The sequence below is a fragment of the Hippoglossus hippoglossus genome, chromosome 16, assembly GCF_009819705.1.
Source record: "Hippoglossus hippoglossus isolate fHipHip1 chromosome 16, fHipHip1.pri, whole genome shotgun sequence".
Taxonomy (NCBI): domain Eukaryota; kingdom Metazoa; phylum Chordata; class Actinopteri; order Pleuronectiformes; family Pleuronectidae; genus Hippoglossus; species Hippoglossus hippoglossus.
Window position 1 is genome coordinate 22563144 of NC_047166.1, and position 18940 is coordinate 22582083.

The 18940-nt window shown below is 42.4% G+C and overlaps 1 protein-coding gene across 5 annotated transcripts in view; it reads right to left on the reverse strand.

Moving 5' to 3' along the window:
- Positions 1–11523: 11523 nt before the first annotated feature.
- LOC117776890 (zinc finger protein 516-like) overlaps positions 11524–18940 on the reverse strand; it is a 45796-nt gene continuing 38379 nt past the window's right edge. For 4 of the 5 annotated variants that reach the window (XM_034611259.1, XM_034611262.1, XM_034611260.1 and 1 more), the window contains exons 4-5: positions 17108–17212; positions 11524–12207 (exon numbers count right to left, since the gene is read on the reverse strand). In XM_034611259.1, coding sequence (XP_034467150.1) covers positions 12011–12207; positions 17108–17212 — 302 coding nt within the window. In that variant the 3' untranslated portion in view covers positions 11524–12010. Of the gene's footprint in view, positions 12208–14525; positions 14597–17107; positions 17213–18940 lie in introns of all 5 variants that reach the window. The other variant, XM_034611263.1, reaches the window with a different exon arrangement.

Consider the following 18940-nt stretch of genomic DNA (forward strand, 5'->3'; position numbering starts at 1 on the left):
GGGGAACGTTCCTAGAAAGGAGGGAGCAAAGAGTAAGAGGAAGGGTTTGAAAAAATTGTGAAAGAGACGTTCAAAACTACAAATCCCAGAAGAGTCCAAAACAACTTCGACAATCGTTAGCTCATGAAAATTCTAGTAGTTCTAATGTGTTTTTAGGTCGCAGATGGTTAAAGAAAGTAGAAAAGCCTTTTCGCACCACACTCATTGCAGCATAATCTGTGGAGAATTAAGCAGAAAAAATTTAAATTAAATTAAATGCTAATCACAATCAGACCACATGCAAGTTTGTCCTTGTTGCTCTATAATGTTAATGAGTGAGGTTTGATTGGCAAAGGCCAGATCTCAGATCAGCACTGGAAGTCAGGAAAACTCTTCTTGTCTTTTCTCTTTCATGAGACGTGTCCTTGTAGCACCGAGGGGTGTTAATGTGTGTGTGCGTGTGTTTAACTTTTTCCTTCCTCTATTTGCAAGAACAACTGTGAGTTGGAAGTTGGAAGTATTATCATTCTTTACTTGGGTAAAAGTACAACAAAGTAAAAAAAACACACCATTAAGTAATAAGTGGTATCCATTGGAGATGGAGCTACACAGTTCCAACTCATCTAAAGGAAACATTTAGAGGGCGAATGTCTCATTCGTGGAGCAGCTAACGTTTCGTTGGGAACCACTGGTTTAACTTTGACAATGTGCTCCTGCTACTTTTACTTCTTTAAGAGCTGCTTCAGAATGGTATGAAGGAACATTAGTGCCTCTTAAAGGAAAAATGTAGATTTCGAGAATAAAATGTAACTTTTTTCTGATAATATTACAACTTTATCCTCATAATATTACAATTTTTTATTTTTATTTCACGGGATTAGAGTACCGTAATAGAAGTGCCATTTTAGAGGGGGAATATCAGAGGATGAGCCGCTCACCTAAAAAGAGGAATGTGGAGCATCTTGTTAAATTATGCTTTAACATATGTTTCACAAATAACAACATCCACATACAGTTTTTTCTTATCATATTACATCTAGTTCTTGAAATATTACAACTTTTTTTCTCATTAATTTCCCTTAAAGGGGTAGTTTGATGAACAGGTGAACTACCCCTTTAACACATTATTCTCAAAATATTATGATGCTATTTTTGAATCCTCCAGATACTTTTATCTATAATATGGCCTCAATACTCGTAAGAACGGTGACTTGAGTTTAGAATTGTTTTCCTAAAATTAGTGTAAATTTACACGATAAAACCACAACAATCACTCATTTGTTGTTGTGGCTGATTGGTGAAGGTTGCAAGGAGGAGGCAATGAGAAATTAGCATTATCTCTAGAAGTCCTAAGAGGAACCATAACACCAATGTGTTTGTCCAGGTATTACACAGTCACATTATGGGGTTTTGATTTGGTTATGAGGACAAAGGAAGTAGTACAATTTAAGGTGAAGACATTTTTAAGGTGAGGGTTAAGGTGAAGGTGAAGGTTAAGGTTAGAGTTAGATTCGGTTAGAGGTTAGAGATAGAGTAAGTCTCCAGGAAAAGAATGTCAGTCAGTGTAATTTGCTCTGAAGTCACGGAGACACTGTGTGTGTGTGTGTGTGTGTGTGTGTGTGTGTGTGTGTGTGTGTGTGTGTGTGTGTGTGCGTGCGCATGCGTGGGTGTGTGTGTGTGTCTGTGTGTGTGTGTGTGTGTGTGTGTGTGTGTGTGTGTGTGTGTGTGCGCATGCGTGGGTGTGTGCGTGTGTCTGTGTGTGTGTGTATACGTGTCTCGTAAGAGTGAAAACAAATCGCCCCGCTGCTCCTGCACCATCACCAGCCATCCATTAAGCAGTGAACCAGGATTCAAATACTCGACCCATCAGAGGTGCCAATAACGAGGAGCGCCATAGAAAATTACAGGGGAATTTAAGTCTGCTGGCTAATGGCATTGGCACCGACACTTTGCCAATACACATTTAGCAGTGTGGTGGTGCGGCTGGCCCGGGGCTCAGGCAGAGACTGACACATCTCTCTTGAGTCTGTCCAGGCAGGAGATTGGCCTGTCTGTCAACGGCAAGGCCCCTGCCATTACCCATGATCACCCCCAGCACTTCTGACCCTTTTAACCCCCTATTCCTGCTCTGAAATACCCCCTCTTCTCTCTTTGTCCACAGCAATCCTCCATGTTTTCTTGTTTTCTACCGATACCTCGGTCCTCCATCTGTATTTTACGACCATGTAGCCGTGGTAAACAGAAGAAGTGTTTAACTCTCCAATTAATGATCTAAATGAGAGAAAACAACAATTAGTTAAAACTGCAGGAAAACATTAACTGGTGATCTTTTTGTTTTCTTCCAAATAAACGTAACTTTTTTTAAACAGTCTGGCGTTCCACACATGATCCCACTTTCAATTCCAGTCAGTGAATATTGTGAATATACAGTATAATGTATATGGTGCCTGAAGCATGCTCAGTGGATCTAAACAGTCACACAAATGTTGGGCTGCACGCAGACGTTAGCATATGGGGTCCATGTCACAAGCAACACAGCAGCCCAAGTGGACTGGTTGATGCAGAAACTATGTATTCGCTATAACAGGTGAACAATGAGTCGACTGAAGGACTTAGACACATGGACGCTCCAGGTGGTCTCTCTGTTATTCATCGATATTCCTCTGTGTACGGACTACAGTTAGGGATGTACAGGAAGTACTCAGGTCAGTGAGTATGTATGAGTATTGGTATCAGTATCCGTCCCGCTGAAGCTTTTAGTTTGTACGTGTTTGTAATCCTGAACGGTCTCATCAGGGAGCACATGCAGCTTCAGTAAGCCCCCGAGGGGGAGACGTGTCAGTCACCACCTGCACTTCTTAAAGCTCAACTTTATTACACAGTACTCAAGTGAGATTGCTACACTACTCAAGATTGTAAAGTTTTAATTTATATGACATGGTAGTTAGTGTGTGTGAACATATAAAAGCTGAGTCAGGGGGAGAAGGTGAAAGCTTTTCTTAAGAGTCTCTCTTTCACAAATGGCTAATTCCTGGAAGCAGGGCGGACCAGGCTTGTTTCGAGAAAAGATGCGTTTGTTCATTTAGGATCAGAACTAAAATGTAACACTTTAATGATTCTGTAGTATTATCATACTGTTGCAGTGCTGGAGATACCAATACCTATATGATTTGTTAAATCTGAATCTGGTCATTATTCTTATTGAATTGGTCAACAAAATATGTTTAAGTTAATCAATGAATGAATGAATTAATTAATTAAATTTTTTTGACTCATTTCAATTTAGTCTGGGGTACTTGTATGGCTGTTTCCCAAAGTAAAATCAATTTATTATATATTACTCAAAAATACACAAAATGTCATCGCAGTCTTAAAACATATTTGAAATTTCTCTTTCAATTTTAGAAATTTATATCAAAATATCCAAATAATGTACACATTGATTTTAAAAAAAGAAAAGTATAATATAACATGAGCTTATGATGGCAAACGCCTACCATGTTTCCGTATCCCCCTATTTTCACCTTTGTCACATGTTTGCTGTGGGATTGTGGGACCTCTCTGTAGAAGCACATGGGAAAAGCTCTGAGCCCTTGAACAAGGTTGGAGACAACCTCTAATTACCAGAGAGGAGGGCAGGGGGCTGGAGACTGTTTGATAGAAGCACAATTTTATGGAATAATCACATCCAACTTTAAGTTGAAAAAGAAAAAAGATATTGAAACACTGGCATTTCATCAGAGACTGTTATCCTGGCGATTTGGCTCTGCGGAGGGAGGCTGGAGGTGCTGAAGGAGAAGAAGAGATGAAGGGTATCGGACAGCAATTGTTTAAACAAGACGGGCTGAGGGTGATAGAACAAGCACTGAGCCAGAAAAGAGAAGACCCCCCTTTTTGTTAATCTGCTGTGATCCTCATGTCAATTGGTAAAGAGGGTGTGACCGATAGAATAGATTCCCAACTTAAAGGCTTTATACCCCCCCCCCCCCCCCCCCCCCCCCCCCCCCTTTAATTCACTATCGTTGTTGTCTTCTTGCAAAGGAGCAGAAAACGTAAAAAAAAAAAAAAGGGCGACTGAAAGATTTCTGCCATAAGTGTAACATGAAATTTAAGCTGCAAGAATCTGCCACCAGCATTAGCTGGTTAAGTATCAGCAGCAGAGAAGGGGTAATGAATGTAGAAGGGGAGACATCTGAAATGTCATTAATGTTAATTCTAATCACTTTTTGGCTATTAAGCACAAATTAGTGAAGGCGATGTTAAATGTCATGGTCTGTCCTGGGATTCGTATAAGAGAGGGTGGGGGGCACAGAATAGGTTCTCATTTACATACTTAAGATCCAACTTAATTCTCACAAGGGGTGATGGAAAATGAAGCCGAGCCTTAAACCAACGGCGATGACACGCAGGCTCGGCAAAAACACAAACGTTTTCTGGCGGCTGATTCTTCATTGTTCGCGCTCAAGGTCATTTTCATGAGCCTGTCGTCGAACGTCATTCCCTTGAATAATTCCGCTCAGGCTTTTCCTCCCTCTGGCTTTAAGGTTTGCGCTATTTAAGACCAATCATGTCAATGGGGAAAAGAATTAATCCTGCTTAAAAAAATATATTACATGACTAGAATGTATGTTAGCATCCCCCTGATTCTGTCTCTGGATATAGACTTTAGTTTGGTGGAGCAGGAGATAGTTGAAGTAAATAATCATGCGGGCTTAGATATCAAGAGAAGTTCATTGTCAAGTTCACTTAGGTACTTACAAAGGCTTGTTTTCATGTAGGTGCTCTGTATCTGTCAAGCGCTCAAATCCTGGAAGAAAATCAAGGCAGTGAACAATGCCGCATTTTAAAAGCGAGTCAAGCTCAGGCCCCACAAAACCATGTCGTGTAATTCATTGCGATAGATAGATTAACCTCAGTGCACCGCGGAGGCCTCTGCATACTTGTCCACATTGTTCTAATGGCAGCCCACAGTCTTTGGGAATATCCTGTTGTTGTTTTTATTTTTTTTATTTTTTTTGCTCCTCTCTCTTTCTATCCTCTGTGGCTACAGTTGACTGTGGGAGAGTAAATAACATTTGATATGCATAAACAGCCCCTTCCTATTCATTACTGTCAGAGCGTTGGAGTGCAGGAGGCGGAGGTCAGCATGTGAAGGTCCTCCTCAGGCAGGAGAAACGCCTGTGGTAGCTGTCACTCCTCTGCTCCCCACCACCACCACAACTCAACCCCCAGCCCTCCCTACCTACACCTCCTCCTCTATCCTCCTCTCTCTCCCCCTCCCTCACTCCCCTATTAGCACAGGCTCCAGGTCATAACCTTTCCGTGGCATTTTGCGATTCCACCACCCTTTGATTAGTGCAATATTTACATATTTCACAGTGGAGAGGGCGTTCTTGTGTCGCAGACACTTGAAGTGTTGTAAATGCGTTTGGCCTTTTGCCTGGGAAATGCGGAGGAGTCGGACTCTCTGGTGGTAACGGTAGTCAAGGCTGCCATGCTGATTTACGCCGTAGTGTGTTTTAAGTATATTTACCCCTCCGTTGCCCACACCGCAGCGGCTATCGTACACATACAAGTGCCATTTGGTCTGTGATGTGGCCCTCGCCTTCCTGAGGTAGGCCGTTTAGCGGCCATTAGAGAGTGATAGTGCTCCCTGGTGGCAGATATAGATCATGCCCTCTGACATAGACTCCACACAGCAGAGTTTCAAAGGGTTACATGCAAAGAGGAACAGAGAAACCTTCCCCAGAGGGAGGACCACTGTTCATTCTTACTTGAAGCAACAACGTGAGAGATACCAGAGCAACATGGATGAAATGCAAGGCTATAGAAACATGGTGAAGGGTTTACAAGGGTTAGAAACTGACTCCCAGTTGTGTGTGAGGTTAGATAACTTGACTTATTGTTTGACATGCAGGGTCATGTGTTGGGTCTTTAGGTGAAGGTGTAGTCTTTTACCTCTCTGTATCGTTTTAGACAAAACCACAGGATCGTGCCAAAGAAAGACATATCGGCTTTGAACAATTGTAGAATCATTATTTGATTTGTGATGATTTTTCTAAACATACTATAAGAGTAATACGTGGTGAAGGGGCACTTGTCTTGAAGGGCCACAAAAATGTCTCCTCTTAAGAAAATGCTTCATCATTTTGGAAAATGTTCTGAGACTGATCACATGCTCATCTTTGTTTGGTTTAGCACAAAAACTGAGGATACGTCCTGGTAACTGCACCTTGCCTAGAAATGTTCACATAAACAAACCACAACTTTTACACCTCAGTTTTTATGAATTAAACAGACAAGATACATTTTGAATTAGTGAGCTGTAGCGCTGCTGGGAGGTTGATTTTATCAGACAAGGTAGACAAGATAGCCATTTTCCCTTTTCCCGTCTTTGTGCTAACCTAATGGCTTTAGTCTTATATTTACTACAGACACAATGATATTGATCTTCTTAACTCAGCAGGAAAGCTGATAAACTAAAACGTCTTGAGTGGGCTTGAAACAAATTACTTTTATGTAATCGTCCACTCTGTCTAAATATAGATTTACAGCAGTTCTGGTCTCTGTTCCGGCCAAACTCGAAGGCTGCATCATAGAAAGGTCTGAGACATGATAATCATTCAAATGGGGATGACACATTTTTGGACAGTCTAGACAAAGTTCTTGGCACACTTGTCTGAACAATATGAAAAATTTAAAACAAAACGATGTGTGAGGCATGGAAAATGCACTCATTCAGCCTTTAGCATTCTGTGGAGGTCAAAATAATGTTTGAGCCTTTTCCCAAATGGTCAGAATAGAATTCTGAGTAAAGTGTTTTTGTCCTTTAAAGTTTGGGGCACAAGAATGTTCACATAACCCCAGGTACCACGAGTTAGTCTAAATATCCAATCTGAATGGGTCAACACAGAAATATAATATAAGCATGCATTTGAAAAGGTAAAAAAAAGGCCTTGTAGATTTCCTGTGCAATAGGAGAAAAGTAATGTGTTGATACCCCCGTTGTTAACACCTCTATTAAAGCAGAGACTTCGAAGGAGGAACAACTGCTCTCTTTTTTACAATGAAGTTGGAAAAGATAAAAAAAAAGCACATTACACTCTGTTCACCAACACACCTATCCATCAAATTCGAGCTCGCCTGACGTTCAGCGAATTTTCCACCTCAGTCAGTCATTCAGTCAGTCAGTCAGCTTCTCTCTGCTGGGTGACAGAAAGAAAAGATGTCAGCGAACAGGTTTTTCAGGGAGCTCAGGGCCGTCACGTCTGTCTCCGCGGTGACTGATGAGGTTGGGAAGAGTGACGGGCAGCTGCAGTCTTTTCTCAGCCTGCAGGCCTGCCTGGCATTAACGTTATGTGCCATGTTCTCAGAGGGAACCCGTCATTCAGCTGTCACTCAAACCGACAGACAGATGGTGCACATAGACGCCGAACATGAAAGAGACTGGCAAAGTAGCAACGAATCCCTAGGTGGTCCCTCGTAGTTGAAGGGCGAGGGTTTTCTCATCACCGTTGCTTGGCAGCTCGACTTCGACTGCGCGGCCACACGTGGACATCAAGGTGCCAACGGGCCCGGACAGACATCAAAGTCTCTATCCATCAAATGTGTCACATGCTATGAAAGTGAACAGCTTGCGGTATGGCTTAGGTCTGATCTGTTTTCACCTCGTGTCCATGAATCATGACCACTTTCACTTTCTTCTGCAGGCAATGGAGATTATGTATGGAACCCCGCCGCAGCCAGAAGGCGCGATTAGACGCACCAGACTGTATTTAGGAAGCATGTTAGCGTAGTAGAGTTTCAATCAACTAAGTGCATGCGTGGGAAGAAAATTATTTAAACTAGTTTACCTGTTGGCACGCTTAGGTCCTCGCCCTTGCCTGCCACCCGACTTACACTGAATCCGACCCTGATTCCTGGGCAGGTCGGTTAGTGACAGACAAGTTTCAGATGACTTTATTTATTGATATTTATCAGGATGTGAAGCTTTCAACAAATAAGATAAAAAGTGAAGTAAGAAAGTATCTGATAATAAATGACCACAAGAAAATGCTAAACACATTTTTAATACTGTCAATTATCACAGACAGCGCACTGCATTTTTCTAGTGTGAGTCAAATGGAAAAATAAAATCTGAAAACTGTAACAGCCGCCCAAGCTTTTTCATCTAAACTTGGACGTGTTCAGTCAAAGCGGCAAAACAAGTGAAACCAGATGAAAGGCTGTGACAACAGGTGGCATTTTCTGTGTCTTTATTGTGGACATGACATTACATCTTTTTGAAATGATGTACAAAAGTGTAACAGAACTGAGAATGGCTCAGACGAGGTAGAGCTTTCACATCGGCTTGCTGGCTTGAAAACAACACGTTATAAAACAACAACAAAAAAACCCCAGAAAAATCAAATGAAAACAAACACTCCTGTCTACCTCTGTCCTCTTATCCTTTTTGAAGTGATAATAAATACAGATATCAACCAAATACATTTGGAATAATAATAATGTCTTCTAAGGTAAATTACTCATGAAGTTCATCACAAATAAAAAAAGCAACAAGGACACAAATAAAACAACTGAAGAGGCATGACAAAAAAAAAAAAAAAAACCAAAAGAAAAAGAACAACACCTGCCAGTGCCTGGGAGGGCAGCCATGACTAGCTACTGAACAAATCCTACAGTTTAGCAAAGAGAAAGACTAAAAACACACTCTTACATCTTTCTGAAAAAATAAGCACTGCCTGATGCACCTAGCATTATCTTACTTCCCATGAGGAGACTTAGCTAAAAAGCTGCGCCGCACCGCCGTCACGGAACAAATCATTCGCCGTTAAAACCAACGGGAATCGCCCTCAAGCCCCTAGAACAGAAATGACTTTGCAGTGTGTTAGCCGGCACAATTAAAGAGACATTCTCAAAGAAACCTTGTGGCTAGAACTGGACAAAATGAGAACAGTTAAAGCAGTAACCTAGTCTAAGTGCACTAGTAATGCCATTTGGTTTCTACTGCTGTATATAAAGGGTTTGGTAAAAGTGGATTACAGATATACAGCTTATATTACATACACTCACTCCCACTTCATAGTTTTTCTAAGTCACACTTCGGAGTACAAATTCATAACTGAGGAGTTAATCTTAAAGGGAATTCTGTACATTGGTATTAGTAGTACACTACCACAAAGGTTAGAGTATCCATTTCAAGTATTTTCACTACCCACACCTTCAATATACACACTGTATGTGTATTATTAGGCATAATCAAGCACACGATATTGTATGCATATCTAAACAACCCTCTGGTATAGCAACCATGCTGTCATCCTGTAAAAACGTCTGAGGTCTCAAAATAGATGGGATGTACAGTACTCTGTTTGCTCCGTAGACTTCAACTGGTGTAAATTTTGATTTTTTTTACGTGTACAGAAAAAAAAGGTCTCCGCAAATCGACAGTCCTACTCTTGCTTTTTCGAGTCGAAGCTACTTTGAACTACCTTGCTTTTTCTTCTTCTACTTCTTCTTCTTTTCCCCCAGCGTGTCGAGGCATGGCTTATTCAATCTCTGCAGACCGCTGAGGGGAGGAAAACTAAGCACGGGACACCAAAGAAAAGAACATTTCATCCTCGCAAAGAGCAGTTCTATACCTTTACAACCAGCCGACAAAAACTTAAAACAGGCTTTCATTGCAGAGGAGGTAGGCTGGTGCACAAAAGCATCTAGAGGGAGGCTGGAGTACACAGGAGCGAGTGAACCCCTCACACAGTATGGAGAGGTTTGAAAAGAATGCATCGATGCACACTCACTCTCTCACACACACACACACACACCTGTGTTAAGGCTGTGACGGCGCTACAGTTTAATAGGCCTCAAAATGTGTCCAACTTGTGTATTTATCCCTGAACTCTCTGGAAGCCTGACCTCCTGACCTCTGGCTGCTCTCTCTCTCTATCTCTCTTTTTCTCTCTCTCTCTATTACCTTTTCATTTCTGTCTTTCTAAAATGCAAATCTTCTCATCTCAACTCAAGAAATTTAGGCCTTGTCTACATCACTGCGGATATTTACAAACACTCAAACAAGCATGCCAGGTCAATAGGGGGCAAACGAGTCGATGTTAACGACCTGTCAAATACCAGAGAAGATTTTTTTTAGCCAAAATATCTGCATTAGTAGAGACAAAGTGTGAGATTCGTGGCATCTGTCTTAAATGTTTTATTGACAAAATCAGCTCTGAATCTCGGGTTATTTGTTATGTCAGATGTACATGTTGTACGATATGTCTGTTTTTGTTAAATCTGCCGGTTTTAAAGTAATAGATGGACAGTTTGGGAATAATGCACATTGATACAGAGAACTCAGCTTCTCAAGTTTTATTTTTATTTTTAACGGTCCAAATTAAGCAAATGAAGCTGCAATGTTTCACAATTATTTGAGAATGAAAAAGAACAAATTTTAAAAAGCAATAAAAGCAATTTACCCCAGTGGTTCCTAAAGCATAACCAATTAATGTCTTTACTGTGCAGATATTAACTTGAGAAGTATCACCAGTCGGGACTTTTGGGGCTCCGTAGGTTTCCCTTTTCGAAAATCTCCTTTGAAAATGTTATTAGATATTTTACAATTAAAAAAAAAAAAAGTTTTGAATTTTTCCTATCCCAGTTACTATCTTGTGACCCCCTCAGATTACAATGCGACCCTGTTACGGGACCCACAACTGCTTTCTAACAAAAAGACTAACAGGATTTTGGTACCAAAGATTTCATCGCATACTGAATGTAGCTAAGGATGAACAAGCCAGAAGGTGAGAGTTGCCCTTTAATGATGTGGAATATTAAGACGCCTCTTTTCGAACACTAGCAGTACCATGTTGTCCTTTGCATGTACGGGACATAAGCTGGAGCTTGATCTGTCCGCTCCACTTACGAGTTCCTGCCACTCCCTCTGTTGTGGAGTCTAATTCAAAGTCAGACACTCCCCAATATGATGGAGCTATGGAGGAAAACTGCCTCCACTCAGTTCTTTCCTCTTAAATGGACAATAATTGAATGACCATAAAAGTGGTACGCTCATTTATATTGGCTATTAAAAACGCACACTCTTTTTAATGAGCACTAAAGCAGACACCCCCATTAGCGTTCTCTCTCTCTCTCTCTCTCTCTGTAATCCTACCTCTCTCCGACTCAGTCTCGCTCTCTCTCTAATCATCAGCTGTGCAGCCTCAGAGTGGTCACTGCACTCTGGAGTGGAAGGAAGTGAGTTGAACACGCAGACACACACACACACACACACACACAACCACACACACATAGAAGTCGCCATCTTCATGACTTAGAGCCCAGATGAGACGAGCTCGCAATGTGTCAGTTGACTGTTGATGAAGGGCAGAGCATCCTCTCCTCTCTCGTGTCATTTCCTGGATGATTGGTGTCCTGAGGAACGCACAAACGCATACAATAACGCAAAAATACAATGCGGGAAGGGGTCGACTACAGCAGCCATGCAATGCCACAGTCCTCTACTAAAATCTTTTCTTCTTTTCATAAATATTGTTGCCTCTTGTCGAGCTGCGCTAAGCAGGTGGTGGTGCCTCCAAAATGGCAGCAAGAGGTAAGAATTTCAGTTCTGAGGACCTCTATGTTCCGTCGTCCTTTTACGTTGATGTAAACTTAACACAACTTTCCTTATTTTGCCAAACTTCACACTAAAAAAGAGCAAACGTTGGCGAGTCCACCTTTCCTTTCTGTCTATTCTCTCCTTCTTCTGTGGCCCTATATTTTCTGCTTTTACAACTGCCTAGCACAGCTTTAACTAGCTTCTTAACAAAAACAAAAGTACTTCAAAAAAAATTACAAGAACCTTCATTTTATACATTTCTTCTCGCAGGATACTCAGCGGAGAGGAGAGGCTCAAAAAGTCAATCATGTGTCTCGGGTCCTATTTGCAGATATCTATGAGTGGTGGCTGTGTTTTGGAGTTGTTTGATTCCCTGACTAGTCTGGCCCCAAAACCAGATCACAGTACATCCAGAGGAGATTGTTATTGTTGTTGTTGTGGCGTTGGTGGGTGTTCGGCAGCCAGCGCTCCTTGCTCCTCCCGGCTCAGTGGCAAGCTCCGTGTGTCTGGGCACAGGCTGTTGTCGAAAGGCATATGGTGGACACTCTGGACGTGCGTCTTTAGGTTCCCTTTCTGAGATGCTCGGTATGGGCAGAGCTGGCAGCAGAATGGCCTCTCCCCTGAGGAACACACACACACACACACACATACACAGACACACACACAGTTGATAGGTCAGGTACAGAGGCCCCAGGTGACGTTATAGATGAATACAACAGAATACGACATAAACCACAGATAAGACTCACTGCGGTGGAAACAACACAAGCAAACACAGACAAACATAAAACCAAGACACGTGATGGTAGTCAGAGGAAAAAAAGGGAAACATTATGCAGGTTAAAGGCAGCGTTCACATTTCTTTTCTTTATTTTTTACACCTAATTCAACTTATTCAACCTAATTCAAAGTAAACGCTCTGCCATTCTGTCCTGACCCAAATGGAATAACTCTTCCTTTCTGTTTGTGACACACTTCTGCTGTCTGAACAGTCCTACTTTTCTCTGTACACTTTTCTCTCAATCACACAAGCCTGCCCTCCACCACACACACACACACACACACACACACACACACACGCACACACGCACACACGCACACACACGCACGCACACACACACTATACCCTCTTTTCTAATTAGACTGACCTACAATGGCACAGACACCTCTCCGAGAAAAAAAAAAGAAAAAATAATAATAATAAAGTAAGCAACAAGCACCTGAACAAAACAAATGAGATTGCCATTTAATTGCACCTAATTATCATTTTGATAAATGGAGGAATATCAAAGCAGGAAAACAAATGACTCCCCTTGCCCCCTCCCACACCCCCCTCTCCCCGAAGAAGAAACAGGGAAATATAGCTGTTATCATACATCATCAGTAACACAACAGAGAGGACGAAGAGGAGGGGGTGAGAACAAGAGATAAAAAACAAAAAAAGATATACAATTAATCACACAAAAATCAAAAAAAAAAAGAAAAAAGAAACAGCTGGAAAGACGGCGAGGGTGAGACGTGAGAGGAAAGCGAGCACCTCCACGACACCGTCCTGTGAGGAAAACATCGCTGACGGGACCGGTGCACTACATTATACTAAAGGTTATCGTCACCGTAAAGCAGCGTCAACACTACATCTAATTGGACCCCTCTGCCGCGCCTGCTCCCATCATTCATAGCGTGCGGTAAATCTGAGACCACGCGGGTGTGTGGTTGTGTGTCTGTGTGTGATGAGTTTGATTAATTAAGATGGAGGCGCAGCGTGTGTAGAACCCAGCTCGCTCCGAATGTCAAATCAGAGCAGATATACTCCTGTGTTCCCTCGGCCTCGACGCACGTCACTGGGCAGGTGTTAAATTTGTCCGATATTTAATAATATAATAAGATATTTACATGTTTACTATAATACAAGATGAAGAAAAGGATGAGCTGAAGCCAAGGGATATTTATTAAACTGCTACTTTATTACCGAATTACCTGCCAATTAGTTAACTGCTCATTTTTTAGCTCTAGTCCCTGTTCGAAGTTGTGATGTTTTTGAACTGCACCTCCCACAAGTCACTTCTTTTTGTTGAGGAAGTTTGAGTTCTTATAGCGGGAGCTCTTCCATATGTGAAACCATACATCTTAACTCTACGTGCAGATGTTTCCATCTGAAACACTCGGCAGACACGTGTCAAGGTGTCAACTTGAAAAAATACTACTTATTCAGACAAACTTTTTTTCAGAACGTTATACTAGTAGAGTTATAGATGATGGATGGCTGCAGCTGCACGCCTGCACTCACGATCACTCCTCATGCTAAGTGCCTGTATGTTCCTCTGATATATGTCCCAAATAGACCAGAAACAGAAAAGCTCATCACTTACAATGGAGGAACTGAAGGATGTATCCGACTCCTGGTAGTGAGCAGGTAACTGGTATATCTCTTATTAGAGCAGAACTTTACTATTGGACACTGCATTGTGTTTGATTGATGTGCATTTTAAAGGTGTTTCATGTGTTTATGAAATGAATATATAATCAAAACCCAGCAAATTTATATCACTGAGAAACAAATCAAATGTTTGTTGTAATCTTTAAGGTTTTGAGGGCACTTTACAAATGCCAAGTTGCTTTTTCTCAATTAATATGAGAACCATTAACCCTGTCTAATTAAAATATGAAAGCCACTGAATGTGTACTGGATACACACGCTGATGTCAGGTGTGATCCAGCTGTGAGAATGCCAGGTGTTAATGCCGGGTGCCACGTGTGACTGTTACACATGAATAAGAAAAAAGAAAAGAAAAAACAGAAAGATGGGAGGTGCAAGACTGACACTGACACGCACATGCGGAGGTGAGGCAGTAGAAAAATAATAATAACAATGATAAGAAACATGCAGAAGCGATGGATGTGGGTGGGGAGCCCAGTGATTAGCCATCGTGCCACATACTTGTTTGGGAGCTTCAGAAGCGGTGGCGTGAGCGTCAGTACCTCTGTGGAGTCCGTTAAAATCAAACCCAACTGTGGGGGGAGAAGGAGGGGAGGTGGGGGAGGAAGGGGGGCAGGGGGAGGAAGGGGAGGAGGGCATTTGGTTAAAAGCTCTACCAGATTCACACAAGCAATTTTTTTTCTCTCTCTCTCTCTCGCTCTCTCTCCTCCACCACCATCGGCATGCAGTAAGGTTTGCCACCAGCGCCCTCGTTAATGGAGGGGAACTGGCAGTGATGATGATGATGATGATGGTGATGATGGTGGTGGTGATGATGATGGAACCTGGTGGAGGCAAGTCAGTGATTTAATATGACGCATGTTAATGGAGGCCTCGGGGTGGCTGGCCTTTTTCAGCGTGTGCACGTCCATGCTGAAGACAACCGCTGGTGACAACATTAATTACAGCCTCGGCAAGTGTTTACAGAGCCTATGCATGGGCGTGTGTGTGTGTGTATGTGTGTGTGTGTGTGTGTGTTTACAGTAGAGCTCGGGGGGAGGCTGAGCACTGCATCACTTACCATTTGGCCTCTGTCACTTAGAATCACTGGCGGTGCCACATATCATTCACACTCTCTATAAAGAAGCTACTTAACTCACTGTCTACTGTGATCACCGCCAACTCGGCTGATGGACATGACAGGAGAGGAGGGGAGGTAGAGAGAGGAGAGAGGAGAGAAGACGAGAGGGCGAGGGAAAAGTGGAGTAAAGAAGAGTAAAGTAAACAGAAATGATAGGGAAAAGTTAAGATGAGAGGGAAAATAGAGGAAGAGGAAGAATAGAGAAAATATTTTTAAATAACGCAAAGTAAATAGGAAGAGAGAAGAGACTAGATGAAAGTGAGGAAGGCAATAACAGAGAATGTGTCGGTAAAGGAAATATGATGGGGAAGTAAAGACTGACACAGGAGAAGAGGTGAGATGAGAGGAAAGAATAAAGGGAAGGAAAGGAAAGAAAAGGAAAGGAAAGGAAAGGAACGGAACGGAACGGAAAGGAAAAGAGGACATGAGGAAATGAAAAGTAGAGGGGGAAAGGATAAAGTAGAGGAAAAGGTGGGACGTCTAAATCAAGTGAAAGACATCGGGACACATGCAAATGGATTCATGAGGCTGGCGTGGACAAATGCTGTTCTGCTTCATTAGAATGCACAATTCCATCTCTCTAATTGACATGTGATTAATAATGTATACAATTTGTCACAGGTCAGTATCCGGAGCAAATCATGTTTCAGTTTAAAAAATAGAGACAGCTGCCCAGCCCAGGGCGGGGGACGGACTCACAGACCGGCTGTCACACTCAACTGAACAAAAAGATCGGTTTTGATTTATTTCGGCGAGTGCAGGAGCACAGTCGACGTATGGAGAGTCGGACAATGAAATATCGTCCGGGATGTGAATCTCCATGCATATATTCTCCACATCTCACGTGAGTGTTTCTGGGTGGATAAATAGCCGTGCGGGCGATGATGTGTGCACACGGGTGGCGAGGGAATGAGTGACTGTTGAAGGAGTGGCAAAAAAATGGGAACATCGAGTAATACATGAATAACAAGTGGCTAATGAGGTTGTTCTACAGGTTTAAGACCTCTCTTACCCACAGCCCAGTACACTGAGGCTGTCAGCCGTGCTGCTCTTTGCAGAGGTCATTTGTCTGTGTTATAATACACTCTCAGTGACGGATGCTCTTGCAAAAACTTCTTTAACCGTTACTGCGAATGACTTTAAAAACTCGACTGATTGATCTATTTAATCCATATGTTCTCTTTTGGGGGCCTGGAAAGCCAGCGCCCTTTTCAATAGCTCAAAAACTGGAATTAGTAAAGTTTTTACAGATGTAGTAGATTAGTCTGTGCGGCTTCTAACGATGAGCACGTAAAGCAATTTTCAACAGTGGTTGAGTTGTTCTCGGACAATGGCAAACTCAGAGTTTCTCTTTGAACAACGCAGCAGGAGATTTTTCCGATCAGATGTGTTGACAGAAATCTCCGGAGTGGTTAGGTGAGTGTTGGCGCAGGACGTGATGAATCTCTGCAGCGGAGGTCACGCATTTTTGTTTCCAGCACTTTGACATATCGGCCCTTATCACCAAAAGCTCTCTTGACATCTTCCTCTGTGTCTTCTACATGTATGGCACCGCTTTTCATCCTGAGATATGTGGATTCTTTTTTTTAATTCAGTTTTCTGTCCGTCACATGTCATCAACACACCCATTCACTCACTGTGAATCCTCTGGATAATCAGCTGTTTTCTTGTATGGGTCACTCAGACATTATCCAGAGGTTTTACTGGGGGGCTGGCAGGAGAAACTCCAGAGAAAGTCAGTGGCCTTTCACGCAGACATTTGCATTCTCACATACAGCCCCTCCGGAGAATGTCAGGATATTCTCTGGAGTTCAGTGCATGTCTGAAAGCAACTATACTGATATTGTATCGGCGTTTATGTTGATTAAGAATCCATCTTGTTTGTCCTTTTTTATGTCCTGCATGTGTTGATGTGTAATCAGTTTTCCTCTGAGTGAGTGTGCTCATGTTGGCTGTATTTTACCTGTATGGGATCTCACGTGCGTGCGCAGGTGGCTCGGCTGACTGAAGCTCTTCCCGCACTCGTTACAGATATACTGCCCCTGTCGCATGAGAGACCTCAGCATCCCTGATCACACAGAGGAAAAAAAGAGAGGAACACACATTCAAAAAATATAAATAAGGCAAATCATTTCAACCTGGAAGTTTAATCTGGTAAAAACATGTGTAAGATGTAAATCAAATGTATGGAAGGAACGTTAAGCAGATTCAGCTGTTTTTGAGGAGGGTTGAAGAAGAGGAGGCTTAAAAAATGAAACATGGATTGTGACTTTTAGGATGCAGGTGAGTTAAAAACACCTTTGGTTTAAAAAAAAAAAAATAATCAAATTATATCTCTCTTACTATCAGCAGATAACATTTAGCAAAATTGGATCCCTATCAGAGTTTTTTTTGCGTTTGGCCCTTTTGACCTGTCAGTCCTCTGATCTGAAAATAACAAAGCCCTTTTTGAAACGTGACTTGTGTCCATCCATCCATTTATACTACTTATTCCTTCAGGCTCACTGGGGGGGAGCTGTCAACAATCCCAGCTGACAACGGTCTCCAACATACAGAGAGAAAGAAACCTTCTCGCTCACATCCACACTTACGGCCAATTCAGAGTCTCCAATTAACCTAACCTGCCTGTCTCTGGAATGTGGGAGGAAGCTGGAGTACCTGGAGAAAACTCCACTCAGACCCCAGCTGAACCGAGATGTGACCCGGGAATTTACATTCATAGATCAAACGCACAAGTAGAAGGGTTTAAATCACATGACAGATACAAAAAAAAGTTTTTTCTCACACACACGGGCCAATCACATTTGTTTTGCACGTCCATGTGACATTTCTCATGTGAGATTTTTCGATGAAGACCGGTGGAAAATGTGGACTTCATTATCAGTCGATTCCGAAGCAGGAGACGGTTTTGCGTGGCAGTGTTTGCGGAGATTGAATGGAGATGTAAAGGTCAGTAATGGGCAGAAAGTGAGTGGGTGCACAGGAGCACGGAGTCTGGCTGGAGCGGTGGAGGTAGGTAGCGTCAGTAGTGGACTCGCGCGAGCATCATTAGTATGTCTAATGTGTCATTATGAGCGGCTAGCTCCAGGGGCTGGACTGCAGCTGTCACACAGCATCATCTCAGCGGCTGACAGCCAGACACACACAGCACACACACACGCCGCATAAATTACAGGCAATTAAAACGCCCCGGCTGTGATGTGCCCGCTCCGCTGCCCGTGTGTCACATGTCAGGTGTGTGTCCGCATGTGTATGCATTTCAAGAGTTATATTTATGTGTGTGTGTGTGTGTGTGTGTGTGTGTGTGTGTGTGTGTGTGTGTGTGTGTTTGCTTGGGTCCCTGGCACAACCTGGCTACATTTGCACTCACCCACGTGCACAGGGTGATGCAGTAACACTCGCATTACATGCACAAGTCACCTTTACAAATTAAATGTCATACAGAAGCAACTTGTTGAATTTTGATGACTTCAAAGCTCATATATCCCATCACATGACTTGACTAAATGCAAAACCAAGATAATTTGTCTTTCTTCTTCATGGAGCTGCTGAGGAGGTTCAGATGTTGTCTTCACTTTCCAACTTTTTTTTTTTTTTACAAGAAAAAAGTTGAACCCACAATTTTGGGTGACTTCACAAAAGAACTGCATAAATCCCAACTGATGAAGTCACATCCTTCTTTAACCTCCTTAAGTGACAGTTCCAATGCTGTGACACACATCCTATGAAGAGCACGACAGGAGTACTTGCAGGTAAATTAATTCAAATACAAATCTTTTTAAAGATGTTTACAGGT